Raw genomic sequence first — 24110 nt, 5'->3', positions numbered from 1 at the left:
CTTATAAAATAGGATAAATTAGGTTATATAAATATTATCGTTGTCGACAAAACAAAGAAAAAAAGAGACTTTCATGCGAGAAAAAATATTTTGAATTGCAATCTGCAATGGTGGTTTTATATATGCTTGTATCTTGTTCTCAATACTACTGTTAGCCATCACCCGACAAAAGGAAAAACTGAAAAAGAAGATAACCAAACAAAGCAAAAATGATTTAATTTTTTGTGGTATAAAGTGTGAAAGAATTTGAGTTTCGGTGTTAAAATTACTTGACAATGAGTGGAATGGTCCAAAATCTTTGTTGCCCTCTCGGTCTCATTTTAATAGTTTTGATTTTATTTTCATATAGTTTAAGAAAAATTAGTTAATTTTGTTGAAAGAGTAAATGTAACCTACTATTTTACTAAATTATCCATGTGTGATTACTAGAAGTACGATTAATTACAACAACAATATTGACGAAAAGTTGCATCATTCAAGGCATGAATCAATGCAATTATTGATAGAAAAGCTAACTACATATAAAATAAGGTCGATTATACTTAATGATAACAAAGTACGTTAATTAAGAATGTTTCTTTCTTTTTTTTGGGTACATTGGAGGGGGCATTGCACCGCCCATTACATCATCATTTCCGAACAGTTCTTTCAAGTATTGTGGCGGTTCCTGCAAGCGCTGCTGCACTGGTGCACTCCTCCATGTATGTATCCCAAGGCTTTTCCTGGCAAGATGATCTGCGCATGCCCATTTGCCCTCCCTCGAATTATGCTTCATCTAGCAGTCCCGCTCTCTGTTTTTGCGGCTTCTATTTGTCAAGACGAGTTTGTAGCTGGGGGGCTCTCTCTCTCGGGTGGTGCCTACAATATATCAGGCACCACCTAGTCTCTTGATGAACGGCGATTGATTTTTCTCAAACTAAAATCAACTTTGCGGCTGCTCATAGTCAATCACTTGAATTTTAGGTGGCCGGTGAGAACGATTAAGACCGCCGTATGAAGTTAGGTTTGTTTACCCTCCAAGACCTTGACTTTGACCAGGTCCAAATCCAATGCTGCTTACAAAATATCTAAGGGGTATCAACTAGTACTATACGTAAGCACGGTTCATACAGATACGTATATATGTACTACATGTGCCTGATAATTAAGCCTTAATTATTGAGCTGCTAAAAGAAAACAAAGATATGGTGAAAATACTCTATACCGAAAAGGTACAATAATGGCTGGCTGCATCCCTGGAGTATATAGGTGCACTGGGCGAAACGTAACTCAAAGATCTTTGGGCTGCATTTGGATCGAAGGACTTGATAAAAAAAAAAAATTAGAAATTAGCTTAAATCTCTCTGGATTGTTTGGATTATTTGGGAAGTATTTGAATTTGTAATCCATCAAATATTTAAATGCACTTAAATACGAAAATTAATCTTGTTTTTCTTTTTAATCCGTCTCAAATTATGGTCCACATTTCAATTTAAGTGTACAATTAACTATGAGTTTCCCTAAAATATTCTTTTTTAATATAGTTAACTATAACCTTCTCTAAAATGTCCTTATTTAATATAGATAATTATTGAGTATAACCTAACTTATTTAATAAAGCTCAGTGGCTACTTATTTAAAAAGGGATTTGGTCCCTTTTTGTGCTGTGTAAGTCATGGGTTCGAACCCCACTTACAGGGAAAAAAATCCAAAGGAGATGCCGGAATACTCATTTGATTTAATCATGTTCTCATACCTATTAACCTCTTGTACATAGCCTCCCTATACATTATGATGAATTAGGTTATAGAAATGTTATCGCTGTCAAGAAAAAAGACTATAACCTAACTTATTTAATGCAGGTTATTAACTTTGGAAGTATGTATACTAAAGAACTTTATATATAAAGTGGGAATGGTACTTCAATTGTCTGCTGGTCTTTCGTCCTACTCATGCGGAAATCACGTGGTCCGTGTGTTGGAAAGGAACATCTTAGGTGGGTTGCTGCCTTTTGCTCCGTCGTCAGCATCATGCCCTGCACCGCCCATTTTCTAATTCCCTCCCCCTCCCCCTCCCTTTCCCTCAATTCAGATTGGTCACCATCCAGTGCTTGCTTCCTTCGTCATCATCAATCAAGCTATACAAAATAAGCAGCCGCCTTGCCCATTCTTTCTATTGGTCGGTGGATTCACCTCTCACCCTACACAATCTGCAATTCATTAAATTTTGGCGTCTCCGTGCGCAGATGGCGTCTCCATGCGAGATTTGCACATCTTTAAACATGCTTTCCCGGGTTTTCATGCACCGAAAAGAAGATAGGTAATCATGTAAATCTCTTTTCCTTGAATTTCAGCTTGCTTTTCTTGTTTTGCTTCGTTTTATGTATTGCTTCCGCCTCTTCTTCCTCGGCCTTTTCCTTCCCTTTGTTTCCTTGTGCGTCTTTCTTCATTCGCTCTTATTGGTGTTTTCTGCGGTCTGCTGTTGCATCTATTGTAAGTGATGCTCTATTTTCCCTCCCCCTATTCTCGTAATAGTTTTTATATTTTTTCCCCCTTCGATTATTTTGTTTTTCATATTCTTCGACTTCCCATGGTTGCTGCTTTTTTTTTCCCTCTTATTAGTATTGCTTTTGCATTTTTTTTTATATGATTCTCTTTGTTCAATCATTTTTCATTCTCACTGCATTGTCCTCTCTTATTGTTCGAAGTTTGATTTTTTACTTTCCTGCCTCTGTTCTTTTTGTTGGCTTTCCTGCTGAAACATTGCTTTTGCTTTTGTTAGAGGCTCTTTTCCCCTATTTTTTCTCCCGCGTTTGCATGCTTCGTGTATGAATTCATATTCATTTATTTATTTAATGCTATTGTTTCTACACTTTGCACTTCGGTTGCATTTATTGCTATTTTTAAAATTTTATTCCTATGTGACAGTGACATTTTCCTATTATCCATTTTTTTATGTCCCTCTTAATTTCCTCCAGGTTTTGCTGTCTACGAGCTGCTGCTTATTTTTCTTGCTGCGGCAAGAGGTACTTGCTTTTTTTTTTATTGGAATCGAAGCATTATCTTTGATAGTTCATTCATCTTTGTTCTTCTCCTTTGAACAAACACTTATTTGCTACTTTTCTCTCCATTTTATTTATGTATATACTCTTTGCAATTTAGTGACATTTATTGCTGTTCTTTTTTAAATATTCCTATCTGAAAATGACATTTTCCTATTACCCATTTTTTCATGCCTACGTACTTCTTTTTGTTTAAATTGGAATTGGAACATAATCTTTAGTTGTTCATTCATCTCTGTTCTTCTCCCTTTATCTACGCTTTCCAGTTTGGTGGCATTTATTTCTATTCTTTTTTTAATTTATTCCTATATGACAATGACATTTTCCTATTATCCATTTTTGCATGGCCCTCTTAATTTCCTCCAGGTTTTTTCTGTCTACCGGCTGCTGCTTATTTTTCTTACTGCGTCAAAAGGTACTTGCTTTTTTAAATTGGAATTGAAGCATTATCTTTAATAGTTCATTCATCTTTGTTCTTCTTTTTTAATCAAAAACTTATTAGCTACTTTTCTCTCCGTTTGATTTATGTGCCCTTTGCAGCTTAGAGACATTTGTTACTGCTCTTTTTTTATATTCCTATCTGAAAATGACATTTTTCTATTACTCACTTTTTCTTGGTCTCATTTATTTATTTACTGCTATTGTTTCTGCGCTTTGCAATTTGGTTACATTTATTGCTATTCTTTTTTTTTTCCTATCTAAAAATGACATTTTCCTATTGTCCATTTTTGCATGTCCCTCTCAATTTTTTTTCCCCCAAGTTTTGCTGTCTGCGAACTGCTGCTTATTTTTCTTGCTGCGGCAAGAGGTACTTGCTTTTTTTTTTTTATTGGAATCGAAGCATTACCTTTGATAGTTCACTCATCTTTGTTCTTCTCCTTTGAACAAACACTTATTTGCTACTTTTCTCTCCATTTTTATTTATGTATATACTCCTTGCAATTTAGTGACATTTATTGCTGTTCTTTTTTAGATATTCCTATCTGAAAAAATGACATTTTCCTATTGCCCATTTTTCATGCCTAGGTACTTCCTTTTTTTAATTGAATTGGAACATAATCTTTAGTAGTTCATTCATCTCTGTTCTTCTCCCTTGATCTATGCTTTGCAGTTTGGTGGCATTTATTTCTATTCTTTTTTTTTATTTATTCCTAAATGACAATGACATTTTCCAATTGTCCATTTTTGCATGGCCCTCTTAATTTCCTTCAGGTTTTTTCTGTCTGCGAGCTGCTGCCTTTTTTCCTTACTGCGTCAAAAGGTACTTGCTTTTTATTGGGATTGAAGCATTATCTTTAATAGTTCATTCATCTTTGTTCTTCTCCTTTGATCAAAACCTTATTAGCTACTTTTCTTTCCATTTTATTTATGCACTCTTTGCGGTTTAGTGACATTTATTGCTACTCTTTTTTATATTCCTATCTGAAAATGACATTTTCTGTTACCAATTTTTTGTTGGGTCTCTTAATTTCCTCCAGGTTTTGCTTGCTGCGATCTGCTGCTTATTTTTCTTGCTGCAGCAAAAGGTACCTATTTTTTTATGGAATTGAAACATAATCTTTAATAGTTTATCGTCTCTGTTCTTCTCCCTTGATCAAACAATTATTATCTACTTTGTTCTCCATTTTATGTATGTGACACGTTATCTTCTTCTGTTTTTACTTGCCCGTCTAATATGCCTACTTTGCGATTGGAATTATCTGTGCGCCATTTATGTAGCTCTCTCGCAAGTCTTGTGTTATATCATATCATGGATAAAAATGCGAAACGACGGAAACGCTATGCAGAGATGCCTCAAGAAAAGAAAGAAGAACTTTTACATCGTCAAAGAGAAGCTAGCGCGCGTCGTTACGCACAAATGCCATAGGATAAAATGGATGATCTTTTACGCCGTCGAAGGGAGTCTAATACTAGAAAGAAAAAAAATATGTCCCCTTCTGCCTCTGATTGTGTCTCAAACTCTGCCGCTTCTAAGAGAAAACATGCAAATTACACTCAAAACACACCGTTAGATCCTGTAGGAGTAGGCATTAGTACTCCTGCTGCTTCTGTGCACGTTACTTCTAATGAAAATACTGATCTTCTGATTAGTGATCAGTTAGAAAATTCAGCTTCATACTTTGCTGTTCAATCAGAAACTGTATTAAGCAGTGATGGATTACCACACCTGCTCGGCTCTGCAGTTGCTTCGTTGGGAAATGAAAAGCATGCTTCCTCTTCTGTTATTGCAAATTCCATTCCATCTAATGGTCAGCAAGGTAGACCTTATATTTTGTCTTCCGCATTGAGCTTTCGTAGACTATGCTGATCATTTTTCCTATTTTTTGCTGCAAATATAAATGCTTCTGAGGAATCTGTGAAACTTCTTCTTTCTCTTTTGATTTGCCCTTTTAAACAGCTCCTATAATCTAGCTGCCTGTTTTTCTTTTGTGATCCTGATTCATATTACTCCTGCTTTATCACTGCAAAACTCCTGATTTTGTTCCTTTTCATCTTCCTTTACACAACAACTTTTCTATTTCTTGTTACCCTTTTTACAAATAGTTTGCTCATTTTCACTCACAGGAAATGGAACTTCCTTTAGGACTGTCAAACGTGCTTCAGTATCCAGAAAAACTTATAGCTCAGGTTGCCTTTTAATTGTGTCCGGTTAAATCTTTAGCATTGCTTTTTCAAATTTAGTTCTTATCAAAAAAAATCCAGTGAACAGAAAAAACAACACGTGAATTTTGTTCCAGGTTAATAGCGAAAATCTAGGAAAACTATTCTCTCTCGTTTAGAAAGAATTCCCGACCGTTCCTTGATTCTTCCTGATACTCCAGATTGTCAGTATTGTGGAGCTAAAAAGTTCCATTTAGAACCTCCTAATTTCTGCTGTTCGGGAGGAGAAGTTTCGCTTGTCGCTGCACCGATGCCTTATGATCTTCGCCGTCTCTTTACCGGTGATGATGAAGAATGTGAACATTTCCGGAAGAATATTCGCACATATAATAACAATGTTTCTTTCACTGCTTTTGTTGCAAAATATGATCCAGAACTAACGAAAAATTAGCACGGTGTTTATACATTTCGAGTACATGGCCAAGTATATCACTTTCTTGATAGTTTGCTATCACAACGTGATAAACCATCTGGTATTCAGTTATACTTTTTCGATACAGATGAGGAACTTGCAAGGAGACTTGATGCTTCCTCTCGACTGCGCGAAGGCACTTTTAAATTGCTTATGCGCATTTTAGCTGGCAATCCTTATGCTAGATTCTTTAAGGATTTGCGTCATATTTCTGCTCTCGAACAACATAGAATTGTTCTTAATTGCAATCCTGCTCTTGATCAGCGTATATATAATCTTCCGTCCGCTTCTCAAGTTGCTGCTAGATGGACTGAACTAATGATGAATCAGTTGATAAGTCAGTCCACATTGAAGTTTATAGTCATTCAAATAAAAGTCATATGATTAAGCATTATTATGCTTGCTATGACTCTTTGCAGTATCCTTTGTTATTTCCTCGTGGTGAATCTGGATGGCACCATGGAATTCAAAGGATTATGTCTAAAAATAGGAAAAGAGCCCGTCATGTCTGTGAAGATGATATTGCTATTGATCCAGCATCAATCGGTACTCCGTCTGATTTGATTAATTTGGAACAAACAGGCACGTATAAGCTTAAAATATTTACAATGTGTTTATGATTTTTCTAGCATATCGTATTTTTTCTTCGTGTCATTAATACGTAGTTTCTTTTTATTTCAGCCGCTGATTGTGCTAAGAAACAGAAAACTAATGTTACAGCTAGGGAATACTACTGTTATAAATTTCAGATGAGAAATGATGATGATTCCATGTTGTTACATGTGTTGAGATTGTTACAGCAGTATGTTGTTGATATCTATGTTAAAGATAGAGACATCTAGGCTCGATTTTCACAGAAAGAAACAAAATACCATTCGGACTGAAGCTCTTCAAGGAATAATGGATAGTGTTTCTTTAGGCCAAATGTCAGGTTCTAAGGTTGGTCGTCGAATATATTTGCCAGCTTCGTTTGTTGGAGGACCGCGGGATATGAGGCGTAGATATCTTGATGCGATGGCTTTAGTACAAAAATATGGAAAGCCTGACATTTTTTTGACTATGACATGCAATCCAATGTGCCCAGAAATTCAGGAAAATTTAAAGTACAAAGAAAACCTCAGGACAGGCCGGATCTTTTAGCAAGAGTCTTTAGGGCAAAGTTTGAAATTCTGAAAGCAGAGATTGTTACAAAGAAAATATTTGGAGATGTAGCAGCCTATGTTTATGTTATTGAATTCCAAAAAAGAGGCTTTCCTCATGCTCACCTATTGCTTATATTGAAATCACAGTTTAAGCCTCTTAATCCAGAAGCCTATGATAAAATTGTGTGTGCTGAACTCCCTGATCGTAAAAAGTATCCTCATCTTTATTCTCTTGTTGTAAAACACATGATACATGGCCCTTGTGAAAAAATGAACAAAGAGAGTCCTTGCATGAGAAACGGTGTCTGCAGAAATCATTATCCAAAAGGGTATTCTGACCATATGACTCATGGTGAGGATAGCTATCCACATTATCGTAGGTGAGATAATGGCCAAAAAATCAGAATCAGGGGTTATGATTTGGATAATAGGTGGATTATCCCATATACTCCATACTTGCTAGCTTTGATTGACTGTCACATCAATGTCGAAATCTGTTCGACTATAAAGTTAGTTAAGTATTTATACAAGTATATATTTAAAGGTCATGATCTTGTCAACTTCCACATTATAGCTGATGAAACACCTCGAGATGTTGATGAGATTAAGGAATTTCAGCAAGGTCGATGGGTTTCTGCTCCGGAAGCTTTGTGGCGGATTTATGCATTTCGCTTGAATGAAATGACCCCTGCTGTTTACAGTCTTCAGGTGCATCTTCCTGATCACCAATATGTTTCTTTTGATCAAAATTCTGATCTTTCACAGCTCTTAAAAAATATTGATTTCTCCAAAACTATGTTAATTGAGTTTTTTAGAATGAACCGTGTCAACGAAAAAGCTCAAGATCTCAAGTATTTGTATAGAGAATTTGCTGAGCACTTTGTTTGGACACCTGGTAAAAGAAAATGGACAGAAAGAAGTAAGCAAAAGGTTATAGGCAGGTTAGTCACTGTTAAACCAAGCGAAGGTGATAGGTATTATTTAAGACTTCTTCTCTCACATGTTCGAGCTCCTACATCTTTTGATGACTTGTTGACAGTTAATGGATGTAGAATGAATTCATTTAGAGAGATTGCCTTACACCTTGGCCTCTTAGAATCTGATTCTTATATTGAGGAGACACTTGAAGAAGCAGTTGGTTTTCAAATGCCTTCTTCGCTTAGATTTTTATTTGTTACTTTACTTCTACATTGTGCTCCAACAAATCCAAGTCTTTTATGGGAAAAATTTGAAATGAAACTTTCGAGAGACTTCGAACTAGCACAGACTCATCATTAAACTGCTGAAATAAGACGAAAAGTCTTGCTTGATATTAATAGATCGCTCCAACAGATGGGGAGGCATATCAGTGAGTACAAGTTAGTTGCGGATGATATTAGTCTTAACTGTTATGAAAGCATGACAAAGGAAGTGGACTGTGAAAGGAGTATTGCGGTGTCACCGGAAGATTTATTGATAGCTTCAAAGTTAAATGCAGAACAAAAATGTGCTTATGACTTGATTTTGGAGACTGTTTTTTCTTCCAAAGGACAAAGCTTTTTCTTCCAAAGTCCGGGGGGGACGGGAAAAACATTTTTATATCGTTCGCTTCTTGCAACACTTAGATCACAGGGATACATTGCAATAGCTGTAGCAACTTCGGGAGTTGCAGCATCAATTCTTCCTGGAGGAAGAACTGCTCACTCCAGATTTAAAATTCCATTGGATTTTTCTAGGAATAAAACTTGCCAATTGAGCAAACAAAGTAGCATGGCACGATTAATCATTCAATGCAAGTTGTTCTTGTGGGATGAAGCGTCAATGGCAAAGAGAGATGGTATTGAAGCATTTGATGAATTACTGTGAGACCTAATGGAGACTGATGCTCCTTTTAGGGGTAAGGTTGTGATTTTTGGAGGTGATTTTCGCCAAACTCTGCCCGTTATTCAAGGAGCTACTAAGGACCAGTTAATTCAGGCTAGCCTTCTAAATTCTTCGTTATGGTCTAGGATGCACAAAATAAAATTAACACAGAATATGAGGGCTGCCTTAGATCCTGCCTTTTCACAGTTCTTGCTCAGAGTTGGGGAAGGTGCAGAACCTGTTGATGCAGATTACCAGATATGTTTACCAAGTCATATGGTTATTCCATTCCACAATATGAAAGATTCTTTTGACAGGTCCTCTATATTTGCTGTATTCATCACACACTCGTCATTTTTCACCTCAATATTACTGCGTATATCTTGCACAGCTTACTAACAGAAACTTTTTCACCCAGGTTGATAGCTTGCACCTTTCCAGATTTGAACCTTTATTCAACTGATCCTTATGAAATGATCAATAGATGTATTTTAACCCCAAAAAATACCTCTGTTGAAGACATTAATGAAATGATGATTCAGAGGTTTCTTGGACAGCTTTTTACTTATACAAGTTCTGACCAAACTGTTGATCAGAGATTTCAGGCAGATTATGAGGATTTTTTGAATTCTCAAAATCCAAAGGGTCTCCCTCCTCACAAACTCATGCTAAAAGAAAACTGTCCCTTGATCTTGCTCAGGAATTTAAATCCAGTTGAAGGATTGTGTAATGGCACAAGACTTATTTGTCGACAGCTAAAACGGCACACTATCTGTGTTGAGATAGCTTTTGGTCAGCATAAAGGGAAGAAGATTTTCATCCCAAGAATTCCATTGCAGACACCTGATAATGAAAAAAATGGGATTTCTTTCATTAGAACACAATTTCCAGTTCGCCTTTGTTTTGCAATGACAATTAACAAGGCTCAGGGTCAAACTCTTGACTATGTTGGTGTATATCTAAAAGAACCAGTTTTTTCTCATGGCCAATTATACGTTGCACTCTCTAGAGCAAAAACTGCTGCTGCAGTTAAAGTTCTCATACTTCCAGGAACTTTTGTTGAGATTAAAACTGACTGCAGAACTAGAAATATTGTGTTTGATGAAATATTGCAGTTGTCTAATTGATCATTTGCTCTCTTCATAGGTATCTTACCATTTAAATGTTGTTATATCTTGTTTTTAGAGTATTTACCTTTCTTTTGCCTTGCACCCAGAAATTTCTTGATTATATCTTTTATTATTGCTAATGAGAATACGATGGCCACTATATTGCCTACCAATGACGTTGAGGTCGGAATGGAGAAGTGGACAGCAAAAGTCACTGTCCAAGAGAAACAACAAGTTACCTCATCACTTAGCACACCAATTAAGAAACAAAAGTTTATCTTCATTGATTCTGAGGTATTTATTGCAATTAAACTTTTTAGTATTCAAAGTGCTATCTGCTAAACTTAGAAGTATATATATTACTCATTTGTCCACCATCATGATAATTATTTTCCAGGGCTCAAAGGTTGAAGGAATCGTCTTTAATGCTGACATTCCTATAATGAGCTCCAGAATAGAGGTTTACAAAAAGTACCTCATCTCTAATGCTCAGGTCAAAAAAATTCCTGATGACTTTAAAACCACTGAGATTGCAAAGCAATGGATAATCACCAGTCGAACAATTATTGAAGAAATTGTCGATGAAGAGGATGTTATAGCTGCAAATTTTACGTATACCACGTTTAAGGACTTGGCATAGTACATGGATCAAAAGGACATTTCTGTTGGTAACTATCTTTCTTTTTAACCATAACTAATGTACATTGTTATTATATGCTATTATGCTTATATTTAAAGTTCCTCTTGCTAGATATTATGGGAATTGTTATTGCTGCGTTGGATGAAAAAATTGTCACAAAAAATTCAAAGGAATCACGAGTCCGGAAGCTTGTCATTGTTAATGAAGAGTAAGAAGCCTTGGTTTTTGCTTACAATGACTATCTGCTATTACAAATTAAAGCCTTTTTGTAAAAAAATATAAACGGTAAAACTCTTTCACATGTGTCAGATTGCAGACACTTATGCTGTCCATGTGAAATGCTTTTATTGATACTGAAGGCTCCAAGATTATTTCAGAAATTCAGAACTACCCTATTCTTATTGGAAGAAGGCTAAAGGTTCAAAATTATAATGGTAAGTATAACAGTTGACACTTTGTGCTGCGTTTTAACATCTAACCTTTTCTATTTGTGCCTTTTACAAATCACATATTGCTTTCCCTCTTCTTTTGCATAGGAGTTGCTCTTTCTACCTGGTTTGATTCAGCAATCCTTGTAAATCCACCTATCCAAGAAGCAAGGGAACTCAAGAACTGGTTTTGTTCTTATAATTTTCAATATTCGTTGCTTATAAAGCTTATAATTTATCTGTTTGTTTGTCAACCAAAGAGACTTAAGAACTGGTTTGACTCTTATAATTTTCAATCTTAAATGCATATAAAACTGAATCTTGCTTGGTTTGGCTGACTATTTTGGTATCCTATATACAGGGCAAGTAGAAATGCCAAATGCCTTGCAGACATTATTGAAAAGAGAACTTACAATCGATACAATCCTGATATCTCTTTCCAGGCAGATCAAAAAACTACTGATATAGCAAATATCGACTCAAAACAGAAGGTAGTATCATGATTACAAATTTTTCATTACATTTCAGCCTGCAAATAGTTTGGCTAATTCATCTACTCACTATGTTTTAGAATATATGGGTGAACGCATCATTCTCATTTGAGCACATCTTCCAAAAATTTTGGTACATGGGCTGTGAAAAATGCTTCCGCTCTACGTCTGCAGACTATGGTGTCTTGTTCATGTGTAATACTTGTAAACAAAAACACAGGGCTGAACCAAGGTATATTCATCATATATTTATTTGCTACTTATCGTTTCTGCTACTGCTACTACTGCTTATTATATTATCATTTATTTTCCTCTATTGTGCCTTATATCAAATTTACATATTTAATAGGTGTAAATTTGATGTTGATCTATCTGATGACACTGGAACGGTCACAGCCACATTGTTTGGTGATTTAGCTGAGAAACTGCTAACGTTCACAGCAAAAGAAGCAATGGATCATTATTATCAGGCTTGCTCTCGTCATGACGCATCAATACATATATGTATGTGTATTTATATATATTCTCTTGTTTTGTGCATTGCAGAATATGCCGTTACCACTTGAAATTCTGCACGAGGAGCTAAAAGCAAAAAAGTTCCTTGCGCACATTAGACCTGTACACACCCTCCTAGCTGATGCAAAACAGCGCTTCACAATGGTATACTATAAAGATGCTTCTCATGAACAAGTTTCTATTACAAAATCAAATGAACAGGCCTTTACATGTCCTTCATCAGGTTACCACCTATACTTAATCATCTTTTTTTCCATATTAATGAATAACTCTAAACATGAAAAGCATTGTTACATTTACTCTGTACTATATACATACTGTTTTTCCTTTCTATGAAAAAAGACATATTACTGAATCAGGTGTGGTTAATGGTTTTCAACAGGCGAAACCTCTTCTTCCAAGGCCAAAGCTTGTCTTCTTAAAAAATTTGACGAATCTGATGAAACTAGCCAATTAAGCTCTGCACCTCTTCAGACCAGCCCCAGGAAAAAGGCCAGACAAGCTTAAAGTGGTTCCTTTTCCAGACAAGCTATTTCTGTTTTTCTCTGCAATCTCTGCTATGTGCCTTTTTGTGTGGTGAAACAGACCAAGTTTCTACATTTTGACCGTTGTCATGCTATTAATGTGCCTGTCAAATGCTATCAAATATTCATACGGCTGAAATATGTATTTCTATGCACTGTTAAGCATTGCCTATTAATCTGCATACCTTTTGCAACTTCATTTGAAAGTACCGTAGTCTATGTAGTGTTTCCATATTATCCCGTACCATTCATGCTATTTGAAACTAACATTGATTACAAGGAATAGAGCTTTCCACCATTCAATATACCATTAATTAACTACTGGCTCCAAACTCCAAATCACATTGAACCTTTCCAAGACTGCACTTTCTGCATGTATTACTGATTCTACAGCTATTAATTCAACCACTTTAAATAAATTCACTGCTTACCAGATACTCTTACAACACAATTAATGCTATCTGTTCTTATTATGGAGTCTTTATGTATATATATATTACAAAGACAGCCTACTAAAATCTACAGCCTCAAAAGCCTATTATAGTTATAACACGCAACTATGGAGTACTCTGAAAGTGTTGGATCCTCCAGTCTTCCACCAAATGTTACCAGCAATATGGAATGCTGTTTTTTCTTTAGGACTAACAGTTCTAAGCAGGTACTTTTACTTCTATATGGTATAATTTTTTCTCATGCAGTATAAATTGTTTAGTGCTAACCAATTTTTTTTCAAAATAAATAGATATTTCCTGATCAGTTTTTGTTGCTTCTAAGAAAACACTGCCAACATAAGATAACTATTCGAGAAGGGTATAGAACATGGACCATTAACATTTTAGAAAATTGGTTTGGGGAAGGATGGAAAGAATTCTGCGACAATAATATCATCCGTGAAGATGACAGAATGCTCATTCGACATTCTGGAAACTTGCTATTCGACGTGCTCCATTATTCAGCAACAAAAACACATGACTACTTACCTTGGACTCATCCGCTACCTAATCTGCTAGATGGTCCAGAGAATATTATCCTAAAAAGTTTGTTTTCTCATGCTTAAACACTTCAAAAAAATAGCATTTATCTTGTTTTATTTCTCACCTTCGTATACTTAACTTTGTTTTGTATTTTTTTATTTTATCATTCATTACTTTCTTTCTGACTGCTAATTTTTTTTTTTTATGAACAACAGAAAGTACCCAAGTTTGTATCCTTCTTCATGCACGGTGACAAAACTCCTCTGATCACGCTGAGAACTGGAAACAAGACAGTCACTCTTGGAATGCGTCAGAGACAGATTACAGATAATTGGAACACATTTAAATTTGAGCATCAACTACAATTTGGCGACGCTTTAGTATTTATCCCTGAATCAAGGTCCTGCTATACTGTCCTAATCTTCGACAAATCTGGAGTTGAAAAACTATTCCCTTGGTACAATAAGTTCTACATCTTTTCTGATACACCAACAGATAGATCTTAGGCCTTTCTTTTAAATTTATTCTGCAAGGAACGTTATTCTTCTTATATGTTCAATGAACATATGAATGCCAACTTTTGTTGTCCATTCTTTTTCCATGTCAGTTTAACTTAGCAATTTATTGACAACATGCTGCAGAATTATTTTCAACCATTCAGGACCGTGCTTGCTTTTTTGTAAAAAGCTTTGAATAAATCTACAACTTCAACTCTCAACGCTTCATTATTCTCATATAATATGCAATTTTACGAGGCTTCTTGAAAAAATCAAAATAACATCTTATCTTTAAACTTATGCCTTTTATTAAGAATGGTATACTTAACATGACTATGATACAATTCAAATATATTGTAGCATAAACCAAAAAAGCTATCAAACAAAAAAATGCGTTAATAAAAAAATTAACAAGTTGTTCCAATAGGTGCTCACACTTACATGACACGCCAAAAATTTACACAATTACATGTGTAAATATATTAATTGTAATAAATGTTCTTTAATTCTATTAATTACACCAAATTATTTTGCCTGCAAATGTTCTCCATATCGTTAGTTTATAATTGCAATCCGTTGTTTACCAAATTTCATTGTGGGCATTGCATAAATTCTTCACCGTGCGCAAGCACGGTATATTTCTGCTAGTTATTGAATAGTGCAACTTTCCATCAAGATTATTGTTGTAATTAATGTAAAGCTAAATAGTTATACTCCATTTAATGTAAGTTAACTAATTTTTCTTGAACTGTGTAGGAAAAAAATTATGACTATTAAAATGGGTCGAAAAGAGTATATATGATCAATAGAGTATGGGTATAGGCTACCTGAACAACTCCAGGTGATATGATGTTTTCCAATCTTGTGTATTAAGTGTTTACCAATTAATTCTGTATAAAATTATCCTTTATTTGACAGTGAATTTACCAATTAAAGCACATACTTATTATGAATAATGATTTCCACACATTCAGTTTTTGCCAAAAAAAAAAATTAGGTTTTCGTGAGAATATTCCTTCTCATATTTTTCTATCATCTCTTTATTTTTCTCCCAAAAAAAGGGCTGCAATTATTTTTCTCCCAAAAAATTTGAAAAAAAAAAAACAACCCAACTAAATTTTTTCATGTACCTAAGCCCAAGATTGAGGCGGAGTTGAAAATTCATCAAAAGTTAACTCGGGCCCATAACATCCATATATGTTGAGTGTTGATGGAAGCATTTTTTTTTGTCACTTTCTGAACTTTCATTTTTATCCTCACAGCCACAAGGCCCACAACTTATCTTTATTGTAAGTTTTGTAACTTTTCCAATATAACTATCCATAAACACCCAACATAATTATACTCTGAAAGATAAAAAAAAAAAAAAATCTTTAAAAAAGCAAAGTCATGTTCAGTAACAAGAAAATCAATGCAACATAAGTTTATAGAAGAAATAATTTATTTTTAAATTGCAAGTTTGCCCTTTACCACTTTTGCTATTAAGCGTAGTCTGAGAACTGCCCAAAATTAAAATTGAAATGGTCTTGGGACTTGAAGCCGGGGAAGTGATTTGATTGGCTGCTTAATCTATATTCTGTATTGCAGATTTTTTTTGGTTTGGGATAAAGGTTTTATAGCATAGCATGATGGGTAAGGACTCGCTGTTTTGAAAGAGCCACCACCACAAACTATTAAACGGCTACAAATGGTGCTCTGAATCATGTGTGAAATTGTTTGCGGAATGAAATATATATATATATATATATATATATATATATATAAATCTTTTATCCACAAGATTGCTTGAAAATTTTGGAAACTAATAGACTGAATTTGCCTGAAGTCAAGACTTGTGCTGGAGAAATCATGAATACATCATATAGAGGAGTACAAAACAAACTATAGATGAGAAGGAAGGAAAGGGTCCTACCCTCCTAAATGGCTACATCTACATCACTCGTTTGTCTGCGATTTCTGAGCCTCTGTCTTCATTCACTTTCTCATCTTCTGCAGCTTCCTGTTGCTGGAGCTGGAGTACGTCTTGAATCAACAATATGACATTCCTGTAAGAAGAGCCCCCTTCTTGTGTAGCATTCCTTGCCATCTCACTCAGCTTTCTCGCTGTTTCTCTTCTTTCTTGCCCCTCTTCTCCTTCATCCATCAGCTGATCGATTGCTGCTTTAATTTGTTCTCTGTCAACGGTCTTCTCTTCCTCGCCAACCCTCATGTGCGTCTCGACTCCGATCCTCACGCCGATCTTGACGACATCCACAACAAATTTCTCATTATAGAATTGCTCCGCGAACATTGGCCAACATAGCATTGGCACCGCTGCGCATATTCCTTCCAGTGTAGAATTCCACCCGCAATGGGTCAAGAATCCTCCCACTGACGAATGGGATAATATCGGAACCTGCGGTGCCCATCCTCTGACGACGACCCCTTTAACCCTCTCCTCAAACTTCTCATCTTTTAACCATTTTTCCACTTGTGGCGAATAATCAATTTCTCTGATCACCCATATGAACGGGCGGCCTGAGGCTTCCAACCCCAGACCAATTTCTCTCAGCTGCCTGAACGACAGATGACACATGCTGCCGAAACACGCATAAATAACAGAGCTGGGCTTCATCGAGTCCAGCCATTTTAAACTGTAGTGGTCACTCTTTGCTGTCGCTGACCCTGTACTGTTGATCAAAGAAACGGGTCCGACGTCCCAGAAGTTCTTGTGAACTCTCTTCTGTTCCTCCACATACCACTGGTCCAACTCCTCAAAACTATTCACCAGACTCCCTCTGTCTGAAACCTGAGTTTCTTTCCTTACATCACCCGACTCTTTCCTGCTCACCGGAAAAGGCAACTGGGATTTTCTGAATTGGATTTTGTGCGGCAAATTCGGCACCCAAAATGCGTCTAAATCCGAAGAGTCGTGGCTCTCGAGGAACCTGCCTATTCTGCCGGCACAGACGAGAGTGAAGGAAGATACGGTTTGGAAGACGTACCTTGGGATTCCTAACCTGTGGGCGAGGTTTTGAGTCCATACAAGAGCATTGGTGGAAATGATGCAACTTGGCCTCGGTTGTAACTGTTTCTTGGCAACGTTTTCTATTGGTTCTTGCATCAAACTACATGCATCCACAAAGCTCCTTTTCAAGTCTGTTGAAGGAAGTGCATCCAGGTTTTCACATCCTTCTGGCAATCCGACTTGTTGACCTGGGAATGGTATTGTGATGAACTGGATCTTGAGGTTTTCCCTTTCGGCATAGTCGATGAGAGCTTTAAACCTGTTAGCGTTCTTGGGGGTGCTAATCATCGAGACCATGGGGCCTTGCCTTGCTAGTAATTTAGCGAAATCTGTCAAGGGAATAATATGGCTCTGAGCCATCAAAGGAATTAGGAGGAAGTGAAGATGCTCGGTTTGGGGATCCATTTGTTGCAGATATTTGAGATATATATATATAAATGGTATAAAATCGGCACTCTACTATTGAAGAAAGAATTCTGATGGGGAGGAAATCTATCGAGGGGCAGTTGAACTTTGGATGAATGAAGGTGTAATATATATAGATAGAGACCGCAAAGCGGTGCGATAACTTGTGCTGCTGCTTACATGGCAATAATTTGCTTGCGAGTCGTTTTAGATAGCTAAGTACACTGTCAAACGCGAACGTCTAGATTGCTCGTAAGTTTTAATGTTTCACTCCACGGCATAAGACCGGATAAACACGTAGTGTAGTGTGTACAAAAATTGCTTACGAGCGTTTTTACCCTAAGTCATTGATTACAAAAAACTCAAGAGTGAGTACTGAGTAGTAGTGTTTTTACTCACTCTTTCTTCCGCTCACTCTACTGTCTCCCTAAACATGGGTCGTTTCTTGGAGTTACAAAAAGGATCAGAGGTGGAAATATGTTTGAGCTCTAACATATAGAAGCAGTTATGAAACTAGAGGTGCGAAGCTGACTGCATGGTGGGAAGAGCAAAGTAAACTAGAACAAGACATCACCGTCGGACCGGGCATGGGACAGTTATGAAAAGAGCTGTTGGAGACCGGTTAGAAGCAGTTCCAAATGCGGGTCCATTGTATTTTTAGGAAAAGTAAAAAAGAGTTATGAGGAAATGAAGCCATGTGTATTCCAATTTTAAGCTTTAAATGCTTACTGGACAAAAGAGTTATGCCAATTTAAATTTAATTGTTAGTTGACATAGATGAGTAATTATATACATAAATAATTAAAAGAAATTAATTTTATATAAATTTTATTTTTTGCATAAATACATTTATTATAAATTTACTAAAGAATTGGTTTATAAGGTTATTGTAATGGTAGTTACAGTGTTTAGGGTATTTATGAATAGTTGTATTAGCAAAATATAATTAAGTAATTAGAGCAAAAATTAGTTTTTCTGGAATGATAAAATTAAAAGTTTAAAAAATGACATAAAAATGTTTACACTAACCGCAACCCCTCTAACCTTATATATTGCATAGATAATGGCTTTTTAACTGGAATCAAAATGATAGATGAATAATGAGAAACATAATTAACATAATACTTTAAGAATCGAGACATAATTGATCCGATAGATTTTAATTTAAATTTAAAAATTACAGATAAGTAATCTTATACACGACAGGTGGCTTTTCAAATCAGTATCAAATTTGTAGGGTCACAAATGAAGACTTTTCGGCTAATGATGTCTATGGTGCATAAGTACCAATGCTCCTTGTTCCACTTCATGGTAAACATTTCTGACACAAGTTAACCGAAAAGAGTCCAATCAGCAATCTCCTGGTGTAAGTATTTAGAGGTCTTTTGCTCTCACACTGTTATCCAGGTATAACATCTGTAGTTTCATTAATTTTTTTAACGATCCAACCCAATTTATATTGGTATTTGCTATTAGCTCCTTCAGATGATAATAGCGTTTGTCGGTTACCTTCCCTTGATTGGACCCCAAAAACATGGACAAAGATGTTGACGCTGACTTGCCGACGTGGGAAGTTCTCTCACTTTCCACCGTCGAAGCAACCAAGCTATCATGCTCTTAGGGTCTGTTTGCTTGGGTGGAAAAGGTTTTCCGAAAAACATTTTCCATATTTTCTGTTGTTTGGTTGACAATTAATTTGGGAAAATAATTTCTGACAGAAAATAAGTTACCGGGAGGAAAATAATTTCCTTGTCTATGATTGTGAAGTTATTTTCCTTTCCTAAAAATAGTCTTCTTTTCATAGCCTTTTCATCGAGAAAAGACCAAACTCCTACTTTTTCGCAGTGACATCTCCTCAACTCCGACAAATAAAAGCCTCCAGCGATACCATCAATAAAAGCCTTCGGCAACATCTCATCAGCAAACAAATCCCTTCTTCGCAGGTGGCATCTCCAACTCCGGCAAAGACCCACTTTCGGAGGTAAAAGATTATCTCTCTCTCTCTCTCTCATTTTTTTCCTTTAAAAGCGGCCAATATCAGTTTGAAAAATTTTTGTCCTTATTAGTTTTTTTCCTCCCTTTTCCTTTGAAAAATTGTCTAGAATTACTGATGTAGATTCTTGATGTTGGATTTGAATGAATTTTTGTGGTTGCTTTTGTTTTAGTTTGTTCTTATCGGATTAGGGTTATATTTGATTTGATTGATGCTAATGAATTACTTTGGCTGCTGACTTTTGGGAGTTTTTTGATACTTGGAATCTGATTATTAATCTTGGCGCTTTTGTCTTGGCCCTCTAACTTGCTCAGAATCCAGGTAGGGTAGGGTAGTGTTTTTCTTATAATCTGGTGAGAAGATACTCTGGAATAGGGGTGTTTCGCGAATCGAGCCGCTCGCGAGCTCAATTATATATATATATATTATTTTAATAGTAAAATTACATATATATCCCTAATACTTTATTATTTATTAAAAAAATTATTATTTTATTCATTTTTAAAAATAAATAATTATTTTTTATTTTTTAAAAATAAAATATAATAATTATTTTTTTATTTTTTAAGCTCGAGCTCGACTCGAATTTGACTCAAGCTTGATATTTTGAGCTCGTTGAGCTCGAACTCGAGTTCGAGCTTCACAAAATTAACTCGAGCTCGGCTCGATTAGCCAAAGCTCGGCTCGAGCTCGGCTCGTTTGCACCTTTACTCTGGAAGAGGAGAGAATAGGAGTGTGAAATGTGGAAGTAATGGACGGTGTCACTGCTCAAAGAAAAGGTTGTTATTTTCCGTCCTCTTAGATTTTTCAAATTTCATTTTGTTGTCTTTTTTTGTGGTATTTATGGTCACTGCCTTCGTTTTTTTTTTTTTAATTCCCTAAGCAAGAAACACGGTGAAGAGATCAAATCAAAGTACCTGCTATCAGTAACAAGCTTGCGGATATCCCTCCCGATGAGTACTCTTGGAGGAAGTATGGCCAGAAACCAATCAAAGGTTCACCTCATCCCAGGTACATTGCTAGTCTCTGTTATTCCATGATGGAGCTTGCTTTGACTTGCAGTAAAATCCATAGAAAAATCATCAGTTATTTATTATTATGCTTCTTGACCTACTTACTTTACTGTGCCCTCTCGGTGGAGTGATCTACATTTTAGCTTTTAATTGCATCTCATCCACTTTGAATTTTGAAGTGAAAATGCTACAGTGCCAGGAATTTTTGCTCGTCTTTGATTCAGTTTTAATTTGGCAAAAGGAAGGATTTGTTTCTTCTCCAATCCTATTCGTGTTTTATGTTTCTCTGATTATTGGTGTGCTTGAGAGCTTCTTGGAAGTCGTGACATAATTATTTTATGAGCCTAACATCTAATCTTATCTCGGCCTTCAATGTAGGAGGGCTGAGGAGAGAAGTTGATCTCCAAGTGCCTAGATTCAACATTCGCTGATCTCTGTGCAGGGGATACTACAAGTGCAGCAGTATGAGAGGGTGCCCTGCCAGAAAGCATGTGGAGAGATGCTTGGGGGAGCCTTTAATGCTGATTGTCACCTACGAAGGAGAACATAACCATCCAAGATTGCCTTCACAACGTGAGACTTGTGGTCATGAAGCTTTTGGTTGTCCCGAATTGCTCCTGTACGCATCATATTGCACTTGTTCAAGCTTGAGGTACAGGGAAGCGAGCGTCTAGTGAAAAAAAAAGAAGAAGAGAAGTTGGGTTTTGAACCCTATTAGGTCTGGGAGCATACATTCTTGTTGTCATGATTTAGAATTAGATGGGCTGTCATGATTTTCATTCTTGTTGCTATTGTTGTTATTTCGTTTACCTGTCTTATTTAGAGCAATTAAGTTATAACAGGTTGTGCTTCACGGGTGGACTTGATGCTTCTTTCACGTTTTAAGATAGTTATTTTTCCTGGTTGTTTTTCAGCACCATTGAACCCTAGAGGTGATCTAGAAGTGGAAAAATGAGGGCTGACTGAGTACCTTGCCACTTGTCGTGGCCATGGGAAGTTGTAGGTGCAGGCCAACTGGATTTGTTCAAAGCTCTGGCCACTGAGTTTTTTCCTATAAAATGTTCACATGAACATTGGTGACGTGTTGTACAGTTGTTTCCTTTTGTAAAAAGTCGATACAAATACTAGTATTCGACCTTGTCCAAAACAAAAAAAAAAAAAAAAGTAGTATATTCGAAATTATTTTGGTGTGTTTATTAAAAACCTTTAACCGGTTGAAACAATCACCGCCGCTCCACCCAACGCAGTGGTGAGTGATGTTTGATTTCACTGGCCGTTCGTCTTCTATTCCATCGGATGCTCTGTGATATCTTGGACCAGCAAATCCAGATTTAGGTGAGAAGAACCCCCTTCCTCTAGTGCCCTCTTTGCCATTTCCCCAAGTTTTCGAGCTCTCTCTCTTCTTTGTTTTCCTTCTTGTTCTTCGCTCATCAATTCGTCAATAGCTGTTTTACAATCTTGCTGCTTCACCTGCACCCCAACCTTTTCCTCCTCTCCGAATCTAACAGGAAATTCTACGCCAACTCTAACCCCGACCCGCAGTATGTTCACAATCAACTTCTCGTTGCAGAATTGCTCGCCAAACATGGGCCAAGTTATCAGTGGCACACCAGCAGAAATCCCTTCAAGAGTCGAGTTCCAGCCACAATGCGTGACGAATCCACCAACTGCAGGATGAGAGAGAATTAGTACCTGTGGTGCCCAACCATGGATTAAAAGACCCCTGTCATTGATTCTTTCTTCGAATTTTTCTTCACAAAGCCATTTCTCAAAGTCACCTGATTTGTACCTCATAGCCCACACAAACGGTCGCTGCGACGCCTCCAAACCCAGTGCAAGCTCAGTCATTTGCCCAGTTGACAGACGAGATAAGCTTCCAAGGCAGACATAGATTACAGAATTGGTTTCCCTGGATGCAAGCCACTTCAAGCAATTGTGTTGGTCCACTGAGGCCTTGTTACCTCTTTCGGTCTTATAATCTAAGTTGTCTGAGTTGCACAGTGAAACAGGACCAATACACCAAACTCTTTTGTTCATAACCTTTCTGAATTCCTCGACGTAATCCATTTCCAACTCCTCAAAAGTGTTCACCACTATCCCATATGCATTCTTCTCAGCTTCTTTCATCCGCTCGTGGAAATAATTTATGCCAGATAGACTCGGGTTAGCCAAACCCGGAAGCTGAGCCTTAGTAAGCTCAATTCTGTGCGGCAGGCCAGGGACAACCATATAATCCGAATCAGATTTTACGTTGTTCGGAACCTTGGAAATCATCAACCTACGCGTGACATAGAGCGCGAAGCAACCTGTTCCGTGGAAGACAAGCCTTGGAATCTGAAACCTTTGAGCAACCAGGGTTGTCCACCAAAAACTCAGGTCGGATATGATGCAGCTGGGCCGGGGTTTTAGATCTGCAAGCAATTCTTCAACTGGTTGTTGTAGCATGTCTGTTGCCACGAAAAACTGTGAGAGCGAGTCCATCGAAGGGATCATATCTAAATTTTCGCAACCTTCGGGTAAGCCGGCAGCAACAGATGGGAATTGGAGTGGAACTATTCGAATACAGAGCCCACAGGCAATTGTTTCAATCCTTTTGGCATTGAGGGTTGTGGTGACTATGGTGACAATTTCACCTCGCCTTGCCAACAACCTAGCGATGTCTATCATTGGATTCATGTGGCCTGGGGCCATTAGGGGCAGCAAGACGAAGTGAGTTTGGACATGGGAGGCCATGGCAACAATTGGAGAAGACTCTCTAGAAGTTGCGGTCAGAGGAGTGGGTACTAATATATGCTTGTACAGGTCAATGCAAAATATAAGGCACACTGACTCAAATTTCTGTGGTTTGAAAATGATGGATGCTTGCTGATTCATTAACATCTGACCAAAACTTATATCATTCTTCCAATACAATATTAAGTATGTTGTGGAAGCTAATTTGTCTCCACTATCAGATTAATGATTCATTGGATTGGTCCGGCAAGCTAGAGTGCCGTTTCCTTTTGTCTCAAATTTGTCCGTCTGCGAATTCTACAAGAATAGGAGACCTTAAATCTAGACTTTCAAGTGCCATCCGGCCAAAAGGCATCTTATCTTTTATTATTGATAACCAAAAAAAGAAAAAAAGTTTTAGAAGTTGATAGACTAGTGCCAGTTCAATTAGTAAATTACTGTCGAACAGCAATTACGAGTATTTTTGTAGCCCAAACTGCGATGAATGGAAATCCTCCGTAAGAATCATGCTGTGGATCGCCATGCTTCCTTCAATTTTGTTTTTGTTCTAATAAAATAAATCTCCTGCAGAGTGAAACAATAATATATTCTCATGTTGTCGTGCATTCATATTGCAAGCTCCATGATACATTGGAGCAGCAGTGTCGAATTAACGTACGAAGAACCCGCTTCCTCCATTGCCG

The 24110-nt window shown here is 36.8% G+C and overlaps 3 protein-coding genes across 6 annotated transcripts; 1 reads left to right on the top strand and 2 right to left on the bottom strand.

Moving 5' to 3' along the window:
- The first annotated feature begins 1927 nt into the window (after positions 1-1927).
- LOC140008313 (uncharacterized) lies at positions 1928-14385 on the top strand. 4 transcript variants are annotated; one of them, XM_072052237.1, is made up of 15 exons: positions 1928-2298; positions 2957-3004; positions 3407-3455; positions 4253-4301; positions 4519-4566; positions 7830-10500; positions 10604-10874; positions 10958-11054; positions 11156-11280; positions 11383-11461; positions 11636-11765; positions 11846-11997; positions 12115-12504; positions 12664-12789; positions 13995-14385. In XM_072052237.1, exons 1-6 carry the CDS (start codon positions 2225-2227, stop codon positions 8531-8533), a joined length of 972 nt encoding a protein of 323 aa, XP_071908338.1. In that variant the 5' UTR covers positions 1928-2224; the 3' UTR covers positions 8534-10500; positions 10604-10874; positions 10958-11054; positions 11156-11280; positions 11383-11461; positions 11636-11765; positions 11846-11997; positions 12115-12504; positions 12664-12789; positions 13995-14385. The 4 variants fall into 4 exon arrangements, with proteins under 4 accessions (XP_071908338.1, XP_071908339.1, XP_071908340.1 ...); XM_072052238.1 differs by lacking the exon at positions 13995-14385 and having other exon boundaries at positions 7830-7963; positions 10351-10500; positions 12664-13004; XM_072052239.1 differs by lacking the exon at positions 13995-14385 and adding an exon at positions 3802-3848 and having other exon boundaries at positions 10351-10500; positions 12664-13004.
- A 1705-nt stretch (positions 14386-16090) lies between these two features.
- Positions 16091-18051, bottom strand: LOC140008312 (UDP-glycosyltransferase 73C1-like). The gene has a single exon (XM_072052235.1). It carries the CDS (start codon positions 17686-17688, stop codon positions 16207-16209), a length of 1482 nt encoding a protein of 493 aa, XP_071908336.1. The 5' UTR covers positions 17689-18051; the 3' UTR covers positions 16091-16206.
- Positions 18052-21698: 3647 nt separating this feature from the next.
- On the bottom strand, positions 21699-23791 carry LOC140008310 (UDP-glycosyltransferase 73C4-like). The gene has a single exon (XM_072052232.1). The coding sequence runs from the start codon at positions 23572-23574 to the stop codon at positions 21979-21981; it is 1596 nt and encodes a 531-aa protein (XP_071908333.1). The 5' UTR covers positions 23575-23791; the 3' UTR covers positions 21699-21978.
- Between the last annotated feature and the right edge of the window lie 319 nt (positions 23792-24110).

Source organism: Coffea arabica, chromosome 6c (assembly GCF_036785885.1).
Source record: "Coffea arabica cultivar ET-39 chromosome 6c, Coffea Arabica ET-39 HiFi, whole genome shotgun sequence".
NCBI classification, from domain to species: Eukaryota; Viridiplantae; Streptophyta; class Magnoliopsida; order Gentianales; family Rubiaceae; genus Coffea; species Coffea arabica.
This window is presented reverse-complemented; position numbering and strand designations above follow the sequence as displayed.

What these genes read in the sequence shown, in the direction of transcription:
- LOC140008313 (XM_072052237.1), top strand. Translation starts at nt 2,225, where the DNA reads ATGGCGTCTCCATGCGAGATTTGCACATCTTTAAACATGCTTTCCCGG. An exon ending in ATGCACCGAAAAGAAGATAG is followed by an intron (nt 2,299 to 2,956) that starts GTAATCATGTAA and finishes AATTTCCTCCAG; the next exon opens with GTTTTGCTGTCTACGAGCTG. An exon ending in TTTCCTTACTGCGTCAAAAG is followed by an intron (nt 4,302 to 4,518) that starts GTACTTGCTTTT and finishes AATTTCCTCCAG; the next exon opens with GTTTTGCTTGCTGCGATCTG.
- LOC140008312 (XM_072052235.1), bottom strand. Translation starts at nt 17,688, where the DNA reads ATGGATCCCCAAACCGAGCATCTTCACTTCCTCCTAATTCCTTTGATG.
- LOC140008310 (XM_072052232.1), bottom strand. Translation starts at nt 23,574, where the DNA reads ATGTTAATGAATCAGCAAGCATCCATCATTTTCAAACCACAGAAATTT.